The sequence below is a fragment of the Mustela putorius genome, unplaced genomic scaffold (assembly GCF_011764305.1).
Source record: "Mustela putorius furo isolate JIRA1106 unplaced genomic scaffold, ASM1176430v1.1 tig00000135_pilon_pilon_pilon, whole genome shotgun sequence".
In the NCBI taxonomy this organism is placed as follows: Eukaryota; Metazoa; Chordata; class Mammalia; order Carnivora; family Mustelidae; genus Mustela; species Mustela putorius.
This window is the reverse complement of record NW_025421292.1, coordinates 4571596-4599115: the sequence shown is the minus strand read 5'-3', so window position 1 is coordinate 4599115 and position 27520 is coordinate 4571596. Positions and strand designations below refer to the sequence as shown.

The window sequence follows — 27520 nt, the reverse complement described above, 5'->3', positions numbered from 1 at the left end:
TAAAAGAGACAAAACTGGGGTGTCTGGGTGGCTCATTGGGTTAAGCATCTGCCTTCCGCTCAAGTCATGATCCCATGGGCCGGGGATCGAGTCCCACATCAGGTTCTGGGCTCAGCGGGGAGTTGGCTTCTCCCTCTTCTCTCTGCCCCTCTCCCCGTGTGTGTGCTCCTTCTCCCAAATAAATAAATAAAATCTTTTAAAAATTAAATAAATATAAAAATAAATAAATAATATACTAAATAATAATTAAATAAATAAATAAAAATAAATAGACGAGACAAAACTAAAAAAAATCAAAATTTTAAATTAATTAAATAAATAAATAAGAAGAGACAAAACTCCCTGATCTCATGCAGTCGATATTCTAAAAGGGAGACAAACTATAAGACAAACAATAAAATATATAGTTTATCAGACAGAGGTAAATATTGTGAAGAAAAATAAAGTAAGGGAATGAGTGAGGGATATGGGGGGGATTTAGACTTTTAAGTAGAGGAGGGAAGGCCTTCCTGAGAGGGTGGCTTCAGAGCAAAACCTTGACGGAAGTACGGGAGGAAGCGTGGATACCTGCGGGCAGTGGAAAGCAAAGACTCTGAGGCACGAGCCAATGGCAAGTTTGAAGAAGAGCAAGGAGGCAATGTGGCTGAGGCTGAGTAAGGGCAAAGTTGTAAAAAATATGGTCAGAGCGGTTGGTGGGGGCAGGTAAGGCGGGGCCCTGAGGACTGAGGCAGACCCATTGGAGAGCTCCAAGCAGAACCCCCCACCCGACCCTAAAGCTTCTGGGTTGAGAAAAAACCAAAGAGGAGGGGCAGGGATGGAGACCCATTTGGATTGGACCCTCAGAGCTTCTTCTCTTGATGTTCACAAATCAACAGTGGCATTTCCGTGCTGCTCCGCACCCCTCCTATGCTCTTTGTCACCTCCAACTTTGCTCATGCCCCCTCCTCACCAACTCACCTAAATCCTATCCTTTCCTCCAACCCCAAAGCAAACATCTTGCTTCTTTGGGAGGACTAAGGAAGGGCTCTGCAAAGCCAGAGGAAGAGGTTATTAGCCCTGAAAAGAATGCCCCAATTTGCTGATGGTTATTAACCTGGGAAAAGACATCCAGAGGAAAACTTCCCAAGGCATCCAGAAGGTGCGGGGCTTACAAAACAGACCGAGATATTGTCCTGCTCATATAATTCATAAAGCAGTCCAAGGAGCTTGTTTGTGGTATTCATTGAATTAATCTTTTTTTTTTTAAGATTTTTATTTGTCAGAGAGAGAGAGAGAGTGTGTGTGTGTGTGTGTGTGCACGTGCACAAGCAGGGAGAGAGGCAGAGGGAGAAGCAGGCACCCTGCTGAGCACAGAACCTGGGCTCAATCCCCCCCCCCCACCCCACCTTGGGATCATGACCTGAGCAGAAGGCAGACACTTAACTGACTGAGCCACCCAGATTTCCCTCACTGAATTAACCTTAATATTGAATTTCTTTCTTTGGGTTATTCTATTGCTGTTTTTTTAAACCTCTTGTGATCTTTTTTCAAACAGGATCTTCAACAGGAAGTCAGGGAGGCACTGGCTCATTTTGTGTTGCTTTTCTTCGGAGGAGTCCATGTGTTTCTACACTTTCTCTGGAACAAACACTTGATTTAAAGGGAATGTACCTGCCAACTTCTGCTTTCCTCTGAGAAGCCAAGAATCCTCCTGGAACAGAAGAAGACCCTTCCTCTCCCTTTCTTTTTACCCATCACCGTTGGTTCTACACCTGGTTTGTTGGAGAACGGCTGACTCACTGGCTGTCTGTGCAGAGAGACCCGCTATGAGCTGTTTGTGATGCCTCCTGGGAAAGCCCAAGGAGGCCGTGCCACTTAGAAAACACAAGTGCTGTGGATGGCCCCAGAGCTCCTTGTAAGGAAATCTTGAGCATTTTCTTCTGTGAGTGAAACTGAATCTCATCCTCAAAGCAGAGGACACAGAAATGGGTGCTTTCTCCTGGCCCTTCCCAGGGTACGGGGCCCTCCTGCCACCTGTTGGCCCCACCTTTGTTGCCTGTGTCCAGATCTGCAGGACCCTGTTCTTTTACCTCTCTGTCTACCTCATCAACCCTCCCCCTTTTTGAAGTATTACAAGTATTAAAAAAGTTATAAACTAGAAGCTCTATATATACATTTTGAGTTCTTTGTAGGAAGACTGTTATTTAAAAATGAATAATTTTAAAAATGAAACAAATATTGTTATTTTTTGAGCATGAAACACTTGTGTGCATTTTTTTTTAGTTTTATTTATTTATTTATTTGAGAGAGAGAACGTGAGAGAGAGCAGGGGGAGGGGCACAGGGAGCAGAGGGGGACGGAAGACTGACAAGCAGACTCTTTGCTGAGTGCAGAGTAGACATGGGGTTCAATCTCATGGCCCTGAGATCATGACCTGAGCTAAAATCAAGAGCCAGTCGCCTAACCAGATGTGCCACCCAGGTGCCCCAACACCTGTCATAGTTCTTTGTGAAGGAGGGATTCCACTTTTTCCTGCTCACATGGGTTCAAAAGTTTGTAGACTTTGATCATATGAGCATCACTTCTGTCCTTCCAAAAAGAAATGTCCTCATTTTTACAGTTTGTCTTAGGCAATGCCCATACAGTTCCATCATTATTTAGGTTTTGGCTTGTTGGCATGGAACAAATGCTAAAAACATCTTTCTTATTTTATTTTACTCTTTTGATAGGCATAAATCAAAACAATATTAAAAAGTTTCCAATGAAAACTCCTGCTCTTATTTTCTATCCTGAATCCCCTTTATGTCTAGAAGCTTGCTACATATCCTTTTGGAGCTTCTTTTTATATATATATTAATTATATATATATATATATATATATATATATACACACACACACACTTACACACAAAATGTAACATGTAGTGCACATTGTTCTGTCTGTACCATGATTTTTTTGTTTTGCATGGTGATCAGGCACTATTCTAGTTGTCTTACAAATGTTAACTCATTTACTCCTCATAGCAACCTTATGAGATAGGTATTATTATTAGCTCTGTTTTACTGGTTTTTTTTTTTTTAAGATTTTATTTATTTATTTGACACACAGGAAGAGAGAGAGAGAGCACAAGCAGGGGTAGTAGCAGGCAGAGAGAGAGAGAGAAGCAGACTCCCCACTGAGCAGGGAACCCAATGCAGGACTTGATCCCAGGAACCTCAGCCAAAGGCAGACACTTAACTGCTTGAGCCACCCAGGTGCCCCACTCTGTTTTACTATTAAGGAAACAGAGACAGTTAGTGGAGAGAGGCTATAGAGAAGTTAGCTAATTTATCTAAGGGCACATAACCAGTAAGTAACATAGCTGGAATTCCAAGACAGCCAGGCTGTCCTCGAGTCTAGGTTCTTTTTGTCCCCGTTTTTAAAAAGATTCACTTATTTATTTGGGGGGAGGAACAACAAAAGAGGGAGAGAGACTCTCCAGATGACTCTGAGCTGAGCGTGAAGCCCGAAGTGGTGGATCTCACAACCCTGAGATCACGACCTGAGCAGAAAAGAAGAGTCAAACACTTAACTGAGCCCCCCAGAGGTCCCTGAGTCTAGGTTCTTAACTGTTATGCTATACTGCCCCTTGGAGAGCTTGCCATCATCATGGAGTTCTATTAAATGGATCTACCATAATCTGTTTCATCAGCCCCTTTTAATGGATGTCCAAATCGCTTCTAATTAGTCATTATCATAAGCCAAGCTGGAATAAATAACACGTACATTTTGGATATGTGCAGGTCGATTTATCGAATACATTTCTGGTAGTGGGATTGCTGGATGAAGGAATGTGCATTTATAACTTTTGCCAGATCTCGCCTTTCTGCCTTCCATGGGGTTGCGGAGTGTCCTCTGTTCCCCTCAGTCTCTCCAGTAGATTAAGTTAGTAAAGGTATGAATTTCTGCCAAAATAACGGGCAAAAAAAAAAAAAAAATTATCTCAAAAACTTAATTTGCACATCTTTTATAAGCACATCTTTTATAAGGAGCGTCTTCTATGTTTCTGGGCCATTCAACACTTTATGTGGACTGCCTATTCATATCCTTTGCTCATTTTCTATTGGGTTTCTGGCCCCGTCTTAACTAGTTTTCAGGAGCCCGTGATACATCAGTGCTAAGCCCTCTTGTAACAGCATCTATAGCTTCGGAGTTTCTGCAGAAGGTTCAGGTTTCCTTCTTTTGTGCTGGAGTGGTGGCTTGTCTGGAGCGGTCAGAGGCCTGGGGAAAGGTTCCAGCCAGTATCCACAGGGTACTAGGGTCGGGAGTCAGGAGGAGTAGCACAGCCGCTCCGACAGTGGGGCGCTGCTGGGATGGTAGGGCCCTATGGCAGGCCAGGCTGGGGTCACGCCAGGAAGGGGAGAGGCACCTGTTCCAGGCGGACAACCTAAGAGGTCCCCTCCCATCCAAATGCGGAGACACACAGGAATGACATGAAGTTGGTCTGTTGCTGTCCTGACCCAAGGACCAGGGGTCCCCTCGGCTCCCCAGATTCCGCAGAATCTCAGCTCCGTGCGCCTGGGAGCCAGGGCCAGGCTGCCAGAAGGGCCGTCCTCTAGCGGGAGGCTGCGAGCGGGACCGACGCCTCCTGGCTGGTGAGCCGAGAGTCCCCGCCGCTGCGCTCCCGCAGGGCCCGGCGCCTGCCCTCCCCGGAGCCGGCCGGGGCGGGAGTGGAAGCCGGATCCCGCTCTTTCGTTTTCGTTTCCCGGAAGGATAGCTATTACCGGAGCGCTCTGAGACCTTCCTGGCCCGGGGAACCCGAGGGCACTTCTCGAAAGAGATTTCCTCCTACGCGACCTTCCAGTTTTGGGGACCAGTTAAGGGGCGAGGGAAGGAGGGGCTCAGCGCGCCGAGCAGCCGCGGCCAGGGAAGCGCTCACGACTCACGGCGCGAGCTCTCTCACCTCCACCTGTAATGCAGGTAAGAGCCTGGCGGAGGAAGCCCGCGGGGCGCACCCTAAGCCTTCGCCGCCCCCTCCCCCAATCCCTCCTCCACCACCTCTGTTTCTGTACTCATGTTATCAGAACTTTTTCCTGGCTGGAATCTCACTTTCAAACGCATTCCCAAACCTCAACATTCATCCTTCACCAGCCCTCCCTTCTCACTCACCTCCGGCCTCACTGTCTCTCTTCCGAAGCTCCCTCTACCCTCCGCCCCCCGCCCCCCGCCCGACGTTATATACTGCCCCTCCTTACCTCCTCCTCACCCCTACCATCATCCAGTTGTGACGTCCCTGCAAGTTCCTGCGCAAACCAGACCCGAACCGCTGGCAAATGCCACCACAGAGGGGCCCCCACTTCTTAGAATTCCTTCTCCATTTGTCATATTTCCCCAGCAGGCTCAGAACCGCCCCAGAGCAGGGACCCCTTCCCACCTCCAAAGCCTTTCTCCACCTCCTCTCTCCAAGAAGAAGATTCCAATCCAAATCCATATTTTTATCAGACCTCGCCCTGGCTTTCATGCTGAAGCCCAGAGCTCTCTCAGTAGCTCCCAGGCTCTCATTTCCCAGGCAGTGAAAACCCCGGAATTGGCCGGTTCTCATGCTTGGAAGAGGGTAGAAGGGTCCACAAGGGGCTTCCTGCAAGTGTAAAACCTTAGACTCTTCTCCGACTGGGCATGCGCTGCTCTTAGGCCGCAGCCTCTGAAGCTGGTTTACCTGGGATACAGCATGGGGGGGGGTGTTGTGGTGGGGGTCAGCCAGAAACATGGTGAGAACTACACCCAAAAGGTGTTAAATCCTCCTGTTTTGTGGTTCCAGACCCCCAGTCTTTCACTGCAGGCTGCCGTCCTCGGACATCGAGAGATTAATGTAATTCTCTTGAAGATTCTAGTTTGAGAAAATGACTTGCTGGGACTGGTTTCACTTTTACTTTTCACGGGCTGGCACCTGTGGCTGGGCATAAACCCCAAGGTTACTCCTGTCACTTTTTTCATCCCTCCGTCCTGAAGCATGAACCATATCATCTCTGAAGCTAAGCTGGTGGTAAAATTGTAAAGCTACAGGCTTCCCTTGGTGGGACCTTGGGATTCAGAAATGTACCCTTTTCTTCCTTGAAAACAGCATTTACTTGTTGGTTTATTTATTTCTGACTTAAGGTCTCTGTATCCTGGCCCCTCAGGTTCCTTGTGTCCTCTCACCAAGGTCCCAGTGACTATTCTTAGGCTCTTGGGTTTCCAGCTTACAAGTAGAATCTTGGCGGGGAGCCTTCTGTGGGGTGAGGCACGTGCATGAAGAACTTGAATCAGAAAAATGAAATTTATCATGTGTCCACTCTGTACAAAATGTTGAAGTTATCAATCTGAAGACATACACGGTTTCTACCTTGAAATTTTTTTAAATTTCTTATTTATTTATTTGAGAGAGAGAGCATGAGCACAGGGGAGAGAAACAGAAGCAGAGGGAGAAGCTGACTCCCTACTGAGCAGGAGCCCTACACGGTTCTGGATCCCACGACCTGGCATCATGACCTGACACAAAGGTAGTCACTTAACTGACTGAGCCACCCAGGTGCCTCCACCTGGTTCCTATCTTTAAGATAGATACAGAGACGGATGCTCTTTCCCTTTAAGAAAAATTCTTAATACATTTAAGGATGACGGAGCCTTCACTGAGAAGGCTTGTTTTTGACTGACCTGGTTTTTCCTCTTTCTAGGAGGGATCACTGGCCAGCTCTTCCGTGAGGCCGGAGGCAGCCACACCACCCCCGGGCACCCAGGCCAGATGTGAAGCTAGAATGAACTTGCTGGGTGAAGGGGGAATCTGCAAGCTACCAGGAAGACTCCGTGAGTAGAGAGGAGGGAAAAGGCTGATGTTTTCTTTTTCTTTTCTTTTTTTTTTTAAGATTTATTTATTTATTTGAGAGAGCGAGCAGAGGAGGGAAAGGGCGGAAGGATAGGAGGAGAGAGAGAATCTCAAGCAGTCTCACTGCCCACTGAGTGTGGAGCCCTATGATTTGGGGCTGGATCTTATGACCTTGAGATCACGACTTGAGCAGAAATCAAGAGTCTGATGCTTAACACACTAATACCCCCAGGCGGCCCAGACTGATGTTTTTAAAGAACATAAATGTGACCCATGAACTTCTTACTTGAGGAACTACCTTCCCTCCATCTCCTATGTCTTTGCTGGGTTTTCTTTAACTTTTCATTGATGAGGAAATTAGAAGAGGGAAACATGAACGCTCACAGTGGGGAATGTGGTTACCATGGCCAAGGGTGAGGGCAGGGCAGGCAGTCTCCTCATTAGTAAGAGGGTTGGGATCAAATGAGCTATAGGATCTCTTCCAATCTAAAGACAAGGAGTTGGGGACACTCCTTCCAATGAGGTAGTCAGATGGAGTTAAACAGTGAACAAAAATTCTGTGTATGTAGAACTCTTTTAAATAATTGAGTTTAACTGTTATTGTTTCAAAAGTTGCATATATGTATTGTCAAAAATTGGCAAGTGGTGGGGAAGCATAGGGATAAGTAGAACAGGGAGTATGGGTGGCTCAGTCAGTTGAGCATCTGCCTTTGGTTCAGGTCATGAGCGCAGGGTCCTAGGATCGAGTCCCGCATGGGGTTCCCTGCTCAAGGGGAAGCCTGCTTCTCCCTCTCCCTCTGCTGGCTGCTCACTCTGCTTGGGCTCTCTCCTTCTCTGTCAAATAAATAAATAAAATCTTAAAAAAAAAAAAAAAGGAATACATAGAACAATCAAATCAACCCAAAGAGCACCACAAGAAACCGACTAGCCATATCTTTTTATTTAATTTTCCTAAGTTATGCTCTTGCCCGAGGAAGCTCATAACCAGAGAACAGGCCATAGATTCATGTATTTATGCCTATATTTCAACTGCCAGAGCTGAGAGGTGGGAGAGCTAAGGCTCAAGAGCACGTGGGCTCTCCATGCTAAGGCCAAACCTTGGTCCTGCTTATAGTCTTCTAAGAGAGTTTTCAACATACTTCCTAAGCCACAGGAATCATAGGCTAGGTAGCAAGCTGCCTGCCAGTGGGAGGTCTTAAAGTGGGTGGGGCTCTTGGGGCAGCGTTGGCAGGTAACTGTGATCTGGGCTTGGAAGCATCCAGGCCACTTCTTTCTAGGCTTACCCAGTGGCTGGACCACTGCCTAATTGATTTCACATCCTTCTGATATCCTGGCCTTGACCTTCTTTTTCAGCCACCAACTGGGTTGAGCAGAATGTTGGGTATGACTTCATAGGCCTTGGGAAGACCAGGTTGCCCCCAAATGCCTCTGCCTCTCCTCTCCATAGCCTGGCATTCTTTCAATGAGGAACAGAGCCTGTGGGAAGATGTGGATTCATGGATATGAGAAAGCCACAGAGTGTGAAGGAGGCCCTCATGCCTCAGAACTGTGGTGGAGGGAAGTAGCTGTGGGATCTAGGGAGAGGAGCAAGGAGCTCTACAAAGAACCTCTGTTCCTTTGTTTTGACCAAATGCCAAACCTGACTGGTAGCTTGAGGCTCAGGGATGTTCTAAAAAGGTATTTGGCAATGGTTACATCGGTAGGAGGGTAGGATTTGGGCTCTGTTTCCAACCCAAGCCACAGTGATGAGGGAAAATGGGACTTTGGGGTTGGACCTAAAGACCCTGGGTGTTACTGCTGAGAAGGACATTTGATGTCATCTTATGGCAGCTGAGGACACCGATTCTCAGAGAGGGATGGAATTCTTTGCAGGTCCCACAAGGCCCTCCAGATTACCTCCTATGGCCTCCCCTATATTCAAAGTGTACTTCCATAATTGGCACACCAAGTCCTAGGATGTCAACACTGATAGAGACCCTAGATGCTACCTTGGGTAATTCACTCATATTCCAAATAAGGAAATTGAGGGCCAGAAGATTGTGTCCTGCCCAGGTCAGTGACCTCGCTGCCACTGGGTGCCTAGCTCAAGGTTACTGGGTAAGAGGGTATAGGAGGAGGAGTGGGGATTTAGAAAATGTAGTCATCACCTTGGTAAATACAATTATGCCAGCCTTTTAATTTTTTGAAGCCTCCTTTGATGGGGCCCCTTTGAGATGGTTACCAGGCCCTCCTGCCCATTTCTAGTGACAAGAACTTCCTCTCCTCTTCAGCCAGTTGGTTCCCTGGTTACTCAGTTCCGGGAGCAGGGTCATGTGATCTATTTACAACTCCTTAGGTACTAATCCTATTGACTTTGGTTAGATTTCTCCAGAAGCAGACCCTGAAATACTTCCCCATAGAAGAGAGAAGGAAATCTAATTTAAATTTAAATTGTAGGGGCCCATGGGTGACTCAGTGGGTTGTGTCTGACTCTTGGTTTCAGCTCAGGTCATGATCTCAGGGTTGTGGGATCTGCCCTGTATTGGGCTCTATACTCAGTACAGAGTCTGCCTGGAACTCTCTCCACTTGCATGCAGGTTCTTAATAAAAAACTAAATAATAAATAAATAAATAAATACAATCTTCTTTTTTAAGATTGTATTTATTTATTTGACAGACAGAGATCACAAGTAGGCAGAGAGGCAGGTAGAGAGAGGGGGAAGCAGGCTCCCCACTGAGCAGAGAGCCCAATGCAGGACTCGATCCCAGGCCCCTGGGATCATGACCTGAGTGGAAGGCAGAGGCTTTAACCCACTGAGCCACCCAGGTGCCCCTAAAATCTTTTTTAAAATTTTTAAATTGTAGCACTGCGGGCAACTGGAGCTCACTCCCAGTGGGGACCTCTGGGGGGCAGTGAGAGTATACCCTGATTCCACCCAGCCCCAGCGTAAGGAAGCAGGTTCTTCATTCGCCCTAGGGTGAGGCTGCTTCCATTGACTCCACTGCAAATTGAGAAGACCCCGCCTTTGGGGAGAAGCTGAGCCAAACCCAGCCAGGGCTTGGCTTGGCTTCATCCCCACTTTCCCATTCCTCTCCAGCTTCCCATGTCGCCCTTTGCATTGGCTAAGTCAGGTGCAAATTTAGAGGCTGACATTCGGCATTTGGCGGCCTTCAGAGAGTAGAGGTGAAAGCCAAGGACCATGGGCATGCCCAAGTAGCATTTTCTATGCTTCTCATCTTAGGTTTCATGAATCATATTTACTTCTGAAAATATTCAGGCAACCCAATCCTGGCCCTTAGTAAATACCTAAAAGTCTTAAAAGATAGGGTATAGGGGGTGTGGGAGGTTGGGGTACCAAGTGGTGGGTATTATAGAGGGCACGGATTGCATGGAGCACTGGGTGTGGTGAAAAAATAATGAATACTGTTTTTCTAAAAATAAATAAATTGAAAAAATTAAAAAAATATAGGGTATACGAAATGACTCATTTTCCTCTCAACAACATCCCAAATAAGCAAACTGCTGACACCTAATAAAGGGTTGACCTTTCAGATGGCTGGGGTGATGTCATTCCTGTTTCTTGAAATGGGGTTTCCACTGCTGGGCATCTCACTAACATTTATCCTCAGTTGTCCATCCCATTCCCTCCTCCACCTCTGGCTTCTCTTCTAATCATCAGGGTGATTTGCCTCAGCAGGAGGGTGAACCAACAAAACGAATCTTTTTCTTTTTTTTTTTCCTTCAGTAGCAATGTTTACTCATCTAAACCTCACATTCTTTTTTTTTAATTTTTAATTTTTTATTAACATATACTGTATTATTAGCACCAGGGGTACAGGTCTGTGAATGGCCAGGTTTACACACTTCATAGCACTCACCATAGCACATACCGTTCCCAAAGTCCACAACCCAACCAATCTCTCCCTATCCCCCTCCCCCCACCACCCCCCACCCCCACAACCCTCAGTTTGTTTTGTTAGATCAAGAGTCTCTTATAGTTTGTCTCCCTCCCAATCCCATCTTGTTTCATTTTTTCCTTCCCTACCCTCCAAGCCCAAGCCCCCATGTTGCCTCTCAAATTCCTCATATCAGGGAGATCATATGATAATTGTCTTTCTTGGATTGACTTATTTCGCTCAGCATAATACCCTCTAGTTCCATCCACATCATCACAAATGGCAAGATTTCATTTCTCCAACAAAACAAATCTTGCTTATAGCTTTGTCAGCTGGCAATGAGGAGAACACATCAACAATTTCCCTATAGAGCTTATATTTCCGTGTTTATTTGCCTGACAAAGATGTGCATTAGAGTAGTTCAAAGTTCTCTCTGAGGATGACTGTCCAGTCATGTCACAGGATGTGGGCTGAGACGGAGGGTCTGGATCCATGAGGCTCCAGCACAATGTCCTGCACTCACAAGGAGACTCACAACGATGTCTTCTCTGGAAGTGGAGAGCGGAAGAGGATTCACAAGGCCTCTCCCCGCAGTCTGCATCCTGGAGGGTTTTCCCAAGGCCAGGATGAGTCACAGCTATGAAGGCAGTCCAGCCCCTGGGACCCCTTTTTGGAGCTGGGCTGAGGTCCCCCAGGGAGGGAGTCCGGGAGGAGATGATACAACCTCTTGGGACACCTCAGGGGATTTTGAGAAGAGGTAGTTTAGAGCTGGTCACCAGCATGGCCGCATTTGATAACAGAGACACTGAGACTCCACATGAGAAAGTCATCTGTGCAGCTGATGGTCAGAAGGGCCTCACACCTAGAACTTAGTTCTCGGTCCTGACTCTGCATTTTCCTGGAGCTCATTCTCTGGCCCAAAAACAAAACAAAACAAAACAAAAAAACCCTCCTGAACTTGAACTTGCCACCATTGGATACAGAGGAACCCGTGTCTCTGCCTTTTGAAATTGCTTTTCAAAGCTCCCAGGTGTGAATAAGCCATGCAAAGAGACCATAAAGTGTCACCTGCAATTTTCAGATGTCATGGGCAGAGGGATGACACCTCTCAGCAACTCCCTGGCCATGTCAAATAAGGGAAAAGGCCCTTGGGGGAATTCCAACAGATGAACTTGCTGCTCAAGTTCGCACCCTGCATCTACAGAGAGTCCCCTGGCACTTTATTTTCCCGTGTACACGGGTCTCTTGAAGGCTTGTTGACGTGCAGGTTCTGATTCAGTAGCTTGAGGGTGGGGCACAGCCTCTAGTGAGCCCTATCTTTAGTAGACTTCTGGGTGACACTGCTGCTACTGCTAAAAACACATTTGGGGGATGCCTGGGTGGCCCAGTTGGTTAAGTGTCTGCCTTCGGCTTGGGTTGTTACCACAGGGTCCTGGGATCAAGTCCCACATCAAGCTCCTTGTTCAGCAGGGTGCCTGCCTCTGCCTTCCTTTCTCCCTGCTTGTGCTCTCTCTGATAAATAAAGAAAATCTTTAAAAAAAAATACATCTGAGGGACTCATTTTATATAGATATGTTCTAACAGTGCTTTTCAGTTTTTGGTCAGGACTTACTAAGGAATGAAACCAATTTAGTGGGTCAAAATAAGTATGTTTAAAAAATGAAATAGAATGTTTCATGAATACTTTGGGCTCTTTATATATACATGTGTGGGGGTCATGATATAGAATGCATTTTTTTTAAAACTGTGGGTTGAGGTCAGAATGGTCTGAGAAACTCTGCCCTAGGTTGAGGCATATGAGAAGCAGTAAGTTAGATGGATGCAGGTGCCAAGAGAGAGGTGGGGTGGGGTGAAATGGGAAGGCTGGAGGCTCAAAGGGAATGTTCTGGAAGCTTTGATGTTGCCACCTGCCAGTGAAAGAGAATGTGGCAAACAACACACAGATGGGAGATTCCAAAACCCCATGATCTGACAACAAAGAACCACCTCCTTCCTGATGTCACGATCAGGGATAGACCATGTGCATCTTTGTGCTGATTAAAAAGACCTCTCCTTTCTGAGGAAGCCATACCATCCATACTCTCCCATCCCTTCCCTCCAATGGTGCCTTTGTTGGGCACAACTGTTTGCACTAGCCCTGGCCCAATGTCTGGTGACCATAAAGCTGAGTGTGATTACCAAGAAAGGCTATATCAGCTGAGAAAGTCAGGCAAACAATGGGGTGATGGATTTGAAGACCCTGGACAGACAGTGACCCTCAATAAGCCAAGGACAAGCTACAGCAATCATGGCATAGAAACAAGCTGCTCCCTCTGTTTTCAGTCAAGCTTCATCAGTGAGGATGTTGGTAATCATAATACATATCATTTGTTGAGTTTTTACTCTTGCCCAGTCATTGTGCTGGGCATATTGTGTTTACTGTAGTTAAATACACTTAAATGGGCCTAGAAAGTAGATTCTTATTATCCCTGCCTAACAGATGTGAACACTGGTCTTACAGCAGGGAGAATGATCTTGTCCATAGTCAGCCTCCAGTAAAATGGTGGGGCTGGGATTCAAACTCGGGTACCTCAGACCCTACAGCTGTCACTCTCTCTGAGCAACAGCCTCCGGTGTGGGATGACGGCGACTCCCGTTTTTATCAGACTGGCCAAGCACTTTACAGTTCCTTGTATTCTTCCTGTGAACACTGCCAGGAAGGTAGAAACCAGCTGTTGGTTCTGGATTTGGTTGCTCATGATTTGTCCAGCTCTGTCATTCTAGAGGTCACTCTATCTAGCAAACTGCAGGGGTATGGTGAGGAGTAGCTGGGAAATATCTTTGCTCAGTAGGGGAGGGGCAGCTTGAGGGCATCTTAAAATCAAGACAGAGGAGTTTTGACTTGCTGAAGTTCATAGTTGGGAGCCATGTCAGTTTCTTGAGCAAGAGAGTGAAAGGGATGCCATGGAAAGAGAGACCTGGTTTGGGTGAGATTGGAAGCTGGTCAGGATGCCTAGAAGTCTTTCACCTCACTCATTTAGACAGTTTATATTTATTGAGCATCTACTATGTGCCAGGCATTGCTGTAGGTGTTGGAGAGATAGCAGTGACTGGGACTGGCAAAGTCTGTGGTCATGGAGCTGACATTCTAACGGGGGATACAGTGACTGCTTAAGCAAGATGCCCAGTGATAAACACAGCAGAGGGTCATGTGGCCCAGGATGGGGAGGGGAGGCTTTGAGTCCTGCCTTACTCTTGGGGGTGGGTGGAAGGTAGTGCTGACTCTTCAGGGAGATACACAAACCCTCCAGCAGTGTCTTGGACCCACAGTCTCTCCAGCCTCCCCAGCTGGGGACTCTGTCCAGACCTGTTCCAGAAGCCAGGAAGCAGTTGAGCTGGAAATCCCCAGTGATCATGTGGTTGGAGCTGGGAGAGTAAGGTGATATCAGGCTGGAGTCTTGAGACACAAAGATGGTTGATGTGAGGAACTGAAAATACCATGGATCACAGCCAAAAGAGGGAGGAGCCTAGGCAAAGCCCCTGAGGGGTGGTCAGACTGCTAAGGGGAGACTCCATTAGGCTCATCCCAGACAGGGTCAGAAAGATGTCTGGGGGGGGTGCGGATAGTGGATGCCTTAGATAACACTTGCCAGCAATTATGGAGCTCTTAGTTGTAGGAGTCCATTTGCCAAGCTTTTTACTCATGTCACCTCGGCTAACTTCAAGAGCTCCACTTGTGTTGGAAGGCGCAGACCACGTGCCAGACCCTGGTCTTTACATTGGTTATTCTGTAGAATCCTGATGACAGCCCCATGTCACTGGTACTGTATTCCATCACCACCCTCGATTTGCCAATGAAGACACTGAAACACAGTCGTTTTGCCAGTTTCCAGCTGGCCTGCCACCATCATCGATCCTTTTTGTTGTACGTTTCTCCTTTTCCTTTAGGGATGATTTACATACCGTCCTGTGTTCAGATCTCAAGTGTACAAACGTGGACACACCTGTACAGCTACCACTGAGATCATCACTAGACCATTTCCAGTGCCCCAGCAAGTTTCCTTGTCCCTCTTTCCAGTCCATTCCCCTCCAAGTGGCCAAGGGTGACTGCTCTTCTGATTTCTCCCCCTATATCAGCATCTGTTCTTGATGGCATTTTTATGTCTGGCTTCTTTCCTTCAGCAGAGTATCAGTGAGCTTTAAGCCATGTGTCCTGAGTAGCAGTGTTTTGTACTCTCTGTTTTCCATTGCATGGAAACATCACAACGTGATTGTCCGTTCTCAGACTGATGTGTATTTGGAATGTTTCCACTTCTTTTCTATTATGACCACAGCCACTGGGGACATTCGCATACATGTCGTCTGGTGGTTGCATTCCCACCATGGCTCTTAGGCGATGCTGGATTGCACAGTATGTAGCCTGGGCTCCTAACCCCTGCTCCATCCTGCCCCTCAAACAGCACAGCAGCCCCGCCAGGCAGTGAAATGTTATCCCATTTCACAGAGGAGGAAATGGAGGCTCAGAGAGGTTGAATGGTTTGTAGGTGACTTGGCCAGCAAGGGGCTGAGCTGGGGACCCAGAGCCTGGGGTTGGAGATTTGGCCCTGAGCTAGGTGGCTGATCCACTGCTTGGAATTTGATCATTCTCTGGGGGCTCAAATCCTAATTGGAAGGCCCTTTATGCCCCTAGTATTCTTTAAAACATGAGGAACAGGAAGGTCCCTTTTCCATACTTAGTGGACTGGAGGTGCCAGCAGCAAAGGGATGAAAGGCGAGGATAGGCGTGAACCAGAGGTAATGAGAGAAAAACTAAATCTCACTCTGGGGCAATAACAGGCTTCATTTTCAAGTTCTACTGTGTGATCTCAGAGTCTGTCACAGGCAGCTTGGGACATCCCCAGCCCATGTCTCTGGACTGGGTAGCAGGACCACACCTGTGGTTGATACTGTCTGCCAAGTTTATGGTTTCCTTCTCTTCATGTAGTTCTAGTGTTTCCCTGGAGGTAGGATGGCTGGGGAGGGTGTGAAATCCATCCCTACCCTCTGGCCAAACAGGCCCGTGTACTCCTCTGACTCAGGAATCGTAGTCTTAAATTTTCAGGCTGACAGTCCCAAATACTGTGAAAAAGGCAATACCACAAAAATGCAATGGCCCATGGGCCCCCAAGCCCCAACAGCCCTGGCTGGCCAAGGGGCCCACCCCTGACACTTCTGAATCTCGCTATCTATTGGGTGGTTTCTAGCTTTCACACCGCTCAGCTTTTGTGTCTCAGGCCCTTCTACAATCACTGGGCTGATCTCCCACAGAGGCTCTAAATTCCCCTTTCCACCAGCAAGGTGTCCTTTTCCCTGTCTTCCTGCCAGGGGTAGGTGTTATCATTAAAAAACTGTTTTCTCATTCTCTGATTGTGTCTCTCCCTGACTAGTGAGGTGTCACGTCTTGCCACATGTTTATTAGTGGATTTGTTCTGCTGCAGAGATGCTCAACTGGAGGCAGTTTTGCTCCTCTCCCCTGGGGACACGTGGCGACGTCTGCAGACATTTTGGGTCGTCACATCTTATTGGTGTGTGTGTGTGTGTGTGTGTGTGTGTGTGTGTGTGCTGCTCACATCTAGTGCCCAGAGGCCAGGGATGCTGGGGAACATTCCACAAAGTTTAGGACAGCCCCCACAGCAAGGAATGATTAAGGCAAAACGCCAGTAGTTCTGTGGCTGAGAAATCCTGCTTCACTGTAAATTGCTGGTAAGACGTTTTGTCTTGGAAAAAAAAAAAAAGAAGCCATTTGGAGATGCTCTTTACCATGATAGACATTAGCCCTTCATCTGTCATCTATGATGCAAATATTTCCTTTTATTTTGCTCTTTTAGTTTCGTTTATGGTCTCTTTTACCACACGTACAAAACTTAATATAGTCAAGTCATCTTCCACTTATGTAACAGCCTCTGAGTTTCCCGTCTTGGTTGAGGTTTGAGGTCCCCCACCCGACCCTTGTTTAATGCATGTGGGTTTCCTGTTTCCACTTTTTTAAAAAAAGCTTTTATTTTTCTTCTTTTTTTTTTAAGATTTTATTGTTTGACATAATAAGAGAAAGAGAGAGAAGACAGAGAGAAAGTGAGATACTACAAGCAGGGGAGCAGCAGAGGGAGAGGGATAGGGAGGCTCCCTCCTGAGCAGGGAACCTGACATGGGACTCAATCCCAGGACCCTGGGATCATGCCCTGAGCCCAAGTCAGATGCTTAATGGAATGAGCCACCCAGGTGCTCATGATTTCTGTTGAGGTTTCTATTGTTCTGTTCATTAAGCCTTAATCCCATCTGGAACTGATTTTTCTAAGTGGATACCGGTGAAGGTCCAGATATATTTCTTTTCCAGCTGGGGAAAAAAAAAAAACAGTTGTGGTTTTAACATAGCTCAAATTCACTATCCTTTTCCACTGAATTAAAACCCCTATTGTGTATTACATTTACACCCACGTGCATGTGCACATATTTCTGGGCTCCATCTTTTTCCCTGATATTTGTCAGTCTCAGTAATATCATCAGATCTTGATGATGTGGCTTTGTGGTATGTAGTACATGAAGGCCAGTTGTCACCTCTGTTCTTTTCTTCCCCCTTAAATATTTTATTGGTTAGTTTCAGAAATTTCTTCTTCTTCATTATTCATTCTTAGGTCCCTAAAGAAAGTTAAGGGGAACCTCTCCTTCCTCCCAAACTGGGCTGTGTTGCTCTGCCTTCTATGTTTGAAGCCCAGGGTCCTTTCCCTCCATGTGGCTGAGAAGAATTGTCATTAGATAGTCATTGGATATACCCTCCTGCCAGCCTCACTCTGTGCCAGGTCCACAGCAGGGGCACAGTGCCTGGCACATGGCCCATGCTTCTTAGATATTGGCTGAATTGATGACAAATGGGTAATACACTTGTACTTTTTCTTTTCTTTTTCCTTTCTTTCTTTTTTTCTTCCTTTTTCTCTTTCTCTCCCCCTCCTCCTCCCCCTCCCCCTCCTCCCCCTCCCCCTCCTCCCCCTCTTCCCTCTCCTCCTCCTCCCCTTCTTCTTCTTTTTCTTTTTCTTCTTCTTCTTCTTCTTTTTGTAAACATGAAAGCAAGTTTTATTTCTTTTGCTGACCAAGACAGTCACGGGGTGGTCTAGTCTTTGTCACTGCATAAGTGTGGCCTTGGACAGGTATCTCCCCTGTTTCAGTTTTGCTACCCATTGCACCAGCCCTGATAAGCCCCAGCCTCCTCCTACTGTGGCACAGGATCCTGACAGGGCTGAAGCGTTCTTGGAAGGAGACACACCACACAAAGCAAAGCACCAGGCTGCCATCATGGTGGGCACAGGGCTGGGGGCCCTAACACATTTAGGGGCCCACAAAAAAGTTCTGATTTCTTTTGAAGTCAAGAGAAAAAAACTGAACTTTTAGGCAGAAGAAAGTGTTTTTACTAGGGAGAACGTGGTTAGGTTATGGACATTGGGGAGGGTATGTGCTAAGGTGAGTGCTGTGAAGTGTGTAAACCTGGTGATTCACAGACCTGCATCCCCGGGGCTAATAATACATTATATGTTATTTTAAAACAATAAATTTAAAATTTTTTAAAAATAAAATGTTTTCACATATAACAATACATTCATCTTTCTCCAATGCAATCATAAAATAAAATTTTAAGTATATTTTAGGTGAGGAAGGGGCCTCTGAATACACCGGTCCACAAGAGTCACAAGGTGGCCTGGTTAAACACAACCCAGATTAGGGAGGTAAATAACTGGCATTAGGAGCATAAGAGGTCCAAGCAGAGTAGACATGTAAGGAGGAGGAATAAAAGAAAGCAGCTCCTTGTCTGGGTATTGCCAGAGACAAGAACACACAAGCTGGAAATGAGTACAGGAGACTTCTTTGTCCTCTGGGCTGTTCCCTGAGCAAACCCAGACCTGAGCTGGCACAACAGAGCAGAAGAATACGGCAGCCAGAGAGACCTGGATTCTGGACCTGGCTGTACCTCATGCTGCCAGTGTGACCGGGTAGTAGTCAGCTTCTGGGAGCCTCAGCTAACTCATTGGGAAAACAGTAACAATACCATGCCTTCTTCACAGGACTGTTAATTATTCAAACCATGGAGCACCGCCTGTGGACCAGGTGCTGTCCTTGGTGCTGAACACATATACAAATGTGTCCCCGTGCATCCAGCCTGGTGCCTGGCATGGAACAGTTCAGTAAATATGTGTTGAATTAAGAATTGGAAAACAGGCTGGGGTACCAAAACTAAAATAAGTGAACACATACATAATGCATATATAATGATGATCATAAACTTACACTTATAACTATGTGAAGTGCAATGAAAAGGAAATCAGTTGCCAGGAAGGAAAAGAACAGAACATGGTAACCAAGAGGGAGACAGGAGAGGACAGCATTGGTGCAGATGTAGCATTCTGGCTGGGTTTCTTGGAGGAGGTGACATTCCAGAGGGGGCCTGAAGTGGAAGGATGAGTGACTGTTGTGGGGAAAGCTCCTGCCTCTGCCCTGTTCTCTCTCCCAGTCCCTGTCCCTGTGGTTGCAGGCATCCAGCCAGCACTCTGGAGCAGGGAGGATGTGTTGTATTGGCTGCGCTGGGCTGAGCAGGAGTACTCTCTGCAGTGCTCTGGGGAGCATGGGTTTGAGATGAACGGCCGAGCCCTCTGCATTCTCACCAAGGATGACTTCCGGCTTCGTGCACCTGGTTCAGGTCAGAGGAACTCACTGGATCCCCTCTAAAATGTTCTGATGGAAACCCAGGTAGGCCCAGGAGGGAGATGGAGGGAGATGGATGCATTGGTTGGAGGGGCATGCTCACGTCTCAGCATGGCAGATGTCCCCCTTTCCATAAATGTTTGCCTGGTCATTCCTTGCAAGAGCAGGCCTGCAGAGGAATCTGTTTGGCTGTTGTTTGCAGAGACCCAGCGGTATGTCCTGCTGTCATTTCCCCTCCACTTCCCCATGGCTCTTGTCTTCTCTACCCACTTCAACTCTGCCACTTCTCATCTCATCAGCACGAAGCTTGTGACTGACCCCAGCCATCACCCCAGAGTCAGGTGACTGACTTGCTCCCTTCCTCCACTCCTAGGTGATGTCCTCTATGAGCTGCTCCAGTACATCAAGACCCAGAGGCAAGCCTTGGTGTGTGGACCCTTTTCTGGAGGGGCCTTCAGGCACAAGGTGTCCACTCAGTGCTGCCCCTGCCTCCTGGAAGGTGAGGAGCTCTTCTCCAAGCTCTGGGACTCTTCCCCAAGTTGGCCTCACTGGGAAGGATGACAAGGCTTTCTCTAGGAAACCTAAGGGAAGAAGCAGCTGTGTGGGCTGAGCTCCCAGCTCCCCTCTGCCCTGCCTCCTTAGCCCTCACCCTGGCCCCTGTGACTCTCTCAGCAGCCCTCCTCCTCCTGTCTCCTCATTTCTCTGCTCTCTTCTCCAGCAAAGCATTTCCTCTTCTCCTGATCTCCCTGTCGAAATTGTCCTTATTAGGGATTCTAGCAGCCTGAACTTGGGGATGTCCCCGTCCACCATCATTCCTTATCTATTATCATGGCCTACAACCTAGTGGGTCATTCCCCCTCCCCTCAAACTCTTCCCTGGGTTTCCAGAACACTCCAGTCACTCCTTCTCACTTTCTGGCTTCTCTTTTTCTTCCCTATTTCTCAGTCTTGGGGTACCCCACGGCTTGGGGGGCTTTTCTCTATCTGGACTCAGACCTAGGGTTTTAAATACCATCTAGTACTAATGATCCCTACATATGCCCAGATCTCTGTGAATTCTAGATTTTCACACCCCACACTGCCTACCCTACACCTCTCCTGGGATGTCTAATGAGCATCTGAACCCTAAAATCTCCTCAAACAAACACCTGATTCCTGCCCCACCGCCCTCCCCACAGCCATACTCCTCTTCCAGACTTCCTCATCTCAGCAAACTGCACCATCATCCTCCCAGTTGCTCTGGCCAAAATGTTGGACATCACCTTTGATTGCTTGCTTTATCTCCCACTCAAATCCCCACCATCAACAAGTCCTATTGACTGTATCCTCAAAATCTATCCAGAACCCACCCACTTCACACACCTCCACTGCTGCCCATGGCCCAGCCCCTATCACCTCTAGACACCAGCATTGGTGTCCTTGTTTTCACTCTTGACCTCCTATCATCTATTCACAACAGAGGAGCTAGAGAGATCCATAAGTCAGATTCTGTCACTTCTATGCTCAAAATCTTCCGATGGATCCCATTACACTCAGAGTCAAAGCCACAGTCCTTACAATGACCTCCTGTCTTCCTCTGTCCTCTCCCACCCCACTCCCGCTTGCTCATGCTGGTCTACCCACAGTGGCTTCTTTATTGAACAAGCCAGAGACACTCTTGCCTCAGGGCCTCTGCTCTCTCCACCAGGAATGCCCTCCTTTAGATATGCACATAGCTCATTTCTCTACTTCCTTCACATGTCTGTTAGATGTTAACACTTCAGTGAGACCTTCCTGTACCATTATGTACCTCTTTCTTTCCCAGGATTTCCCATCCGCCTTATAACGTCTTATTCCATTCCCCCTCATATTGTATACTGTTTCTATTTCCTTTTTTATTTTGATCATCTCTCTCCCTTTCCAACCACTGTCCCCTGCCAACTCCCCCACTACTACAATACAAGCTCCATGACAGCAGGGGCTCTGTTTTTCAGGTCAGTGGTATGTCCTCGAGGTTTTTAGAACAGTGCCGGCTCACAGAAGGTTCTCAATAAATATTTTTTGGGTGCATAGAGAGGACATAGGACTGAGGTACAAGGCATCTGGATTCTGGACCTGGTTCTGTCATCCCTTGGCTTTGCAAACATTTTACTGATGAGGGAATAGATTTGAGAGATTGAGTTACTTGTCTGGGAGCTGGGGTTAGCACCTGGGCTATCTGGCCCTCACCTTTGCCCTCTGTGCCTCCCTGACCTTCCAGCTTGGAACTGGATGGAGGAAGAGCATTCGAAGTGCTGCCCACAGGGCTCCCAGTCATGCCATTAAGGGGTCTGGGCTGGGGGAGGCTCTGGGCCCACATAATCAGTGGTACTTACCCGCTTGCAGAGGGAACTGGGCCACTTCCGTTGGCTCCCCGAAGCAATGTCCTGCAGCAGCCATCACACCTGGGGCTGGCCAGCAACTCAAGTCCCCTGGTCAAGTGGCCCCTCAGCAGGGAGGAGTCCCTCAACGTATCACACTGTGCAGAGCTGGGCTGCAGGGCTAAGGCAGCCTGCTCCTTCCCCACCGTGCCACAGGCCCCCCTCGATGGCAGGATTGCTGGTGAGTAGGAGACCATGTGCCCCTGGCCCAGAGGGAGGTGTGCTGAGGCCAAGTCCCGGGGGTGGGTGGCAGGGGGGAGGGCTGTTTTCAGCTTGAGAATGAGTCTGTGCTGGGTGGTTGGGGGATATAGGGTGACTGTCTGTATGCCGGCCACAATCTGGCCGCAGCAGGCAGCGCTGTCCAAGGTCGCCAAGCCCACCCTTTCTCCAGGGCAGGGACAGTGAAGCCGGTCATAGTCCGTGAGATTGGCATGGCATACTCTTCTCCTTCGAATTTTTATTTATTTCTTTTTAAATGGTTGGGTGCTTACTGGGTGCTGGGTGTGATTCTGAGAACTTTATTTAATCCCACACCAGCTTTTGGAGGTTTGTGTTAGACCCATTTTATAGGAAGGAAAATGAGGCAAGGAGAGGTTAAGTGACTCCCCCAGGATCAATCTCACAGCAGTAAGTGGCAGAGCTGCGGTGTGACCCCAGGAAGTCTGGCTCCAACGCCTGAACTCTAAGCAGGTGACACAATTCCACTCTACATTCATCAGTAAAGGGTTGATTAAAGGCCACCAGACAGACTGACAGATAAACCGCCTGCTCAACTACCGCCAAGGGGTGGTTTGTTCTAAGACACCACAGAAGGGGCGGAAGCCTAGCTTCTGGGTTGGAAATGGCTGGGAATCACTAACACACAAATATCAGGTCTTTTTAATAATGATTCTTAATATTCTTTGAGCACTTGGGACACCTGGGTGGCTCAGTGGGTTAAGCCTCTGCCTTCAGCTCAGGTCATGGTCTCACGGTCCTGGGATGGAGCCCTGCATCTGGCTCTCTCCCTGCAGAGAGCCTGCTTCTCCCCACCCCCCACCCCGACCTACTTGCGACCTCTCTCTCTCTCTCTCTCTCTCTCTCAAATAAATAAATAAATAAATGAAATATTCTTTGAGCACTTACTCTGTACCAGACCCTGGGCCAAGGGCTTTTGAGTTTATGTTACTTAATCCTCATATCACCACCTATAAGGAAACTGTGGCTTGGAAGAGGTTAGGGAATCTGCTGGAAATGACCCAGCTGCAAGACTCAGAGAGGGGCACTAAATCTCTTGCTCCCAGGCCCTCTCTGCCACTTGCCCTCCAAGATGGCACAGTTGATTTTCTCAAGGCCTCTCCCCAGGGGGTTCTACAAGGTGGATTTAATAATCCTAATTTAATGGAGAAGCGACTGAAGGGATGGATCTGGAGACAGGTGCAGGCCACTGGCCACCCTCTGGCACCCCCACTGCCTGCCCTTGCCACCATGAAGGATGTTGGCTAGGTTAGACACCTTGGTCTGTGTGTCAGTAGGAGACTTCGGTGACTGGGAATCTGTCCATACCTCTCTGAGTCCATTCCATCATCTTCCTGGGGATAAAGGTAACCACTTCCTAAAGTTATGGGGAATAAATGAGGCAATGAGCCCCCACACGTGACTGGTCCTGTTGAAGCTGTCGTCTTGACCATCCCACTGCATGCCTGGGCCCTAGCCTAGAGAGTGCCAGAGAACCTTCCTAATGCCTGTCCTCATGGCTCCAGGAAAGCTCTGTCTCAATTGCAGACTGCCGGCTGCTGTGGGATTATGTGTACCAGCTGCTCTCTGACCCCAGGTACGAGCCCTACATCCGGTGGGAAGACAAGAATGCCAAGATCTTCAGAGTTGTGGATCCAAACGGGCTTGCCAGACTCTGGGGAAACCATAAGGTAAACCGCAGCCAGCAGGCGGGGTGGCCTCCACACATCCAGAAGAGGACAGAGCAGGGGTTCAGAGTGGACCCGTCAGCTCTAGGGGATGGTCCTCAACTGACCGAGGAGGGGAGGGCATTCCCAACTTCCCTAGCAGCTCCGGGAGTGTTGGGATCAATTTATTCTGGGAGATCCTGGGGGACAACAGGATGTTACTTCTGAAGGATGGGGACTGTCCCTGAAACTCAGGGGTCTTGCCATCTACTCACTCAAACCCACTTATGCTTAGCACTTGAGATTCTCAAAGCATTTTTACTTGAATTGTGCAATATGTGCTGTGGGACAGTTGGGCCAGATGAGGAGACCGGTTTCCTAGTTTCCTGGAGAGAGCTGGGGTAGAAACCCAGGTCTCAGGTCTTGTGTGGCTCCGGGCTCTACCCTATTTTAAAGATTGGTTGGTTGATGGATGGATGTATTGATTTGTGGTGGGAGGGGCAGAGGGCGAGGGAGAAGAAGAAAAGCAAACTCCCCGCTAAGCAAGGAGCCCCACTTGGAGCTTGATCTCACTACGCCAAGATCACGACTGGGGAGGAAATCAAGAGTTGGACTCTCAACCAACTGTGCCACCCACGCAGCCCCACGGTGCCCCCTCTTGTTGCCTCTCAGGGTATTGGTGGCTGGAAGGATGTAAGTGACTCAAAGCTGCATGTGTTCACCTGGTTCAGTCCCCATGTAGTACAGGGAGGGAAACTGAGGCTCAGAGAAGAGCAATTCCATTTAATGAGCATATGCTACATGCCGAGCACTGTGCTAAGTGCTCGCAGGGTTTAGCTAATTTAGCCCTCACAACGCACCTGCAAGATGAATGGTCTTATCCTCATTTGGAGGCCAGGGAAACGGATGCAGAGAGGCAAGGAAACTTATCCAAGGTCCCGCAAATGCCAAATGGCAGAGCTGGGGCTTACGGTGACACTAAAGCCCAGCCTCTTTGCCCTTACTCTGCACTGTTCATCCCTCAGAGGGAGAAAAGATAAAATAACTTAGCGAAAGTCACACAGCTCGTGGTGATTTCCTCCTACTGCTGTGCTCCCCTTCCCCTGCTGTCTCTCTGACTGTGTTTTCAACTAAATATATATGTATTCGTTGCTCCGAGTGACATTTGCTATTTAAAAACAATGCGTGAAGGGTGCTAGGGTCATTCAGTTGGTTAAGCGTCTGCCTTCGGCTCAGGTCAAGATCTCGAGATACTGGGATCGAGCCCCGCATCAGACTCCCTGCTCAGCATGGAGTTTATTTCTCCCTCTGCCCCGCCCCTCCTGCTTGTGCTCACTCTCTCTCAAATAAATAAATAAGATCTTTTTAAAACAAATTTTTTTTAAGTAAAAGCAATAGCTGATTTACTCCTGCCCCATGGTTCTCAACCCAGTAGGTAGTGCTCATTATTTCTCCTCCATCCTTCCCCTGCCTTTCTCCTTCCAAACTCAAAAGACTCTTAGAAATGCTGACAGCAATCTGGACTGAAGGGGTTAAGAAACCACCCAGTTCAATCTGCTCCTTTCTTTTCCTTTTTCTTTCTTTCTTTATTTCTTTCTTTTTTTTTTTTTTTAAGAAATGGGGGGAGTAGAGGATGGGAAGCAGGGAGACAGAGACAGATACTTTTTTTGAGAGAGAGTGAGAGTGACCATGGGGAGGAGCAGAAGGAGAGGGAGAGAGAGAATCCCAAGAAGATACCTGGCTGAGTGTGGACCCGACGTGGGACTCGATCTCCCAGTCCTGAGATCATGACCTGAGCTGAAAGCAAAAGCCAGTGCTTAACCACCTGAGCCACTCAGGCGCGCCCCAACCTGCTCCTTTCCAGGTGTGGAAACTGAGGCTTGGAAGGAGTGGGGTGGGGAGAGGAGGGTGATGTGGGACTGCTTTGCCTTCTAGAACCGGGTGAACATGACCTATGAGAAGATGTCTCGTGCCTTGCGCCACTACTATAAGCTGAACATCATTAAGAAAGAACCCGGGCAGAAACTCCTATTCAGGTGAGTAGCCTAGGGACCAACGTGAAAAGGGGAAGTGGTGGTGTTGGATGGACTAGAAGCAGCTGGGGCAGGAGCTGATTTGCAACTGGGGCTTGACTTCCAGATTTCTGAAGACACCCAGCAAGGTCAGCCAGGACGAGGACAGCCGCCTGGAGCAGCCAGAGAGCCAGGAGCAGGACAGGATGGATTTCAAGGAGAAGATGCTGGAAGTCTCTCCGTGAAGGTCAGGTGGATTCTGGGCACCAAGCACTGATGGACAGAAACTGAGTATCCCTTGATGGCAGCTAGCTGCCCGGTCGTCTCTGCCTTCCTCACAGAGCAGCAGGGATCCCCAATGGGTTTTGCACTCACAGGATCATCACCGTTGTCTCAGACCTCAAAGCTGCCTGGGCACCCAGAAGGCTGAGAACTGGGAGGTTTTACATTCTGGACACTGTGGAGGACATCATTCTTGAGTAAGGCAGCCATGGGGCTCAGTGGGGCGTGGGAGTGAACTCTCTCCCTGCCCTACCCCTTGCTACCTGCCCAGCTTGGGAGCGGTCGCTGGGCACTGAAAGAGTCTCCAACTCAGCTCCTTCAACTTACAGAAGAAGGTAGCAGAGGCCCCTCACCAAGCTTTAGCTCCTTCCTCTTTTGTAAGAGGGACCTGTCAGTCTTAGTAATAATATCTAACAACACTAACTGACATTGAAGTGACCCCTGTGTACCAGGCCTCTTACTAAGGGTCCTGCCCATATTTTATCTCATTCCATTCACACACCAAACCCCCAAGGATTAAAGATGGGGAAACAGAGGCAAGGCTTGCAGAGCTGGGCTGTCTCTTCAGAACACTGCTCTGTTCCTTGGCTGGTCGGTTGGTGATTCTGTGTGTCTCTGGGGCCTTTAGTGACTCTGGGGCCCTTCTCAAGCCAAGGCCATGGCCCTGCCTCTCTGCCCTCGGCATCTCTGGTGAATGGTTCGCCTCCCTTGGCCCAACCTTCTTTCCTGTTTTCAGTCCTTTGGTGACGCTGTGACTCTGACCCAGCCGAGAGTGCCTCTGCCTCCTGAACCTGTCGTCTCCTACCCACACCTGCCACATGACCTTGGGCAGGTTGTTGTCTCTCTCTGGAACTTCAGGCTTCTCTGTAAAATGTAGATGCTGTTCCCAACCTGACCTCACAGGATTGCTAGAAATCTCCGTAAGACAACATTGGTGACGTGCTTAGCATGTGCCTGCTCTGTAGGGACCACTTAGTCTGTGTTCACCAAAAACATGCCACAAACTCAACTGCATCTGTGTTCAGCTTCTCTTCTTTTCTCCCCAGCACCCCAGGAGTGGCTGGGGCCTTGCCAGGGGATCAGAGCCTCTGCCCTGTAACCCTTCCAGTAAGGTTTGCGGGTGAAAGGGAGGGGGATATTTTTACTTCATTGAAAACAGAACTTCTTGGATTCACATCTTCTTTCTCGGCAGGAGGAAACCTCTGCCTCCTGCCCCCAGCCCCCACCCTCTGGCAGGTCAGGAAATCCCCAGCCTGGTGAGCCTGAGCAGGTTCTGAGTCACTGTGCAGAAGCTGATAAGGATTCCTGGACTTTGGCCCTCAGAGCTGCCACCACGCCTGTGCAGGGCTCCTGTCCTGGCTGAGCCCCAACCCATCCCTGGACAGTTCCACGCCAGAGTGGCCAGGCAGGTGGCCTGGGCGTAAAGGCTCACTATGAAAATCCTTGGTCTCTTTCCTCTCCCTTGAAACTGCTCCATCTCCTTGACTTTGGTCCTGGGTGAATCCTTGCCCCATAGCTTTTCTCAGCATCTCTAATCCAGAA

The 27520-nt window shown here is 48.3% G+C and overlaps 1 protein-coding gene across 3 annotated transcripts; it reads left to right on the top strand.

Annotated features, from left to right (window-relative positions):
- The first annotated feature begins 4423 nt into the window (after nt 1–4423).
- On the top strand, nt 4424–26992 carry ETV7 (ETS variant transcription factor 7). Of its 3 annotated transcripts, none has more exons than XM_004770721.3 (8): nt 4424–4939; nt 6673–6802; nt 19234–19398; nt 19777–19902; nt 21767–21982; nt 23566–23708; nt 25620–25720; nt 25824–26992. In XM_004770721.3, exons 1-8 carry the CDS (start codon nt 4934–4936, stop codon nt 25939–25941), a joined length of 1005 nt encoding a protein of 334 aa, XP_004770778.1. In that variant the 5' UTR covers nt 4424–4933; the 3' UTR covers nt 25942–26992. The 3 variants fall into 3 exon arrangements, with proteins under 3 accessions (XP_004770778.1, XP_012900315.1, XP_044930719.1); XM_013044861.2 differs by having other exon boundaries at nt 4427–4939; nt 19213–19398; XM_045074784.1 differs by lacking the exon at nt 4424–4939 and adding an exon at nt 6376–6498 and having other exon boundaries at nt 19213–19398.
- Nucleotides 26993–27520: the final 528 nt, after the last annotated feature.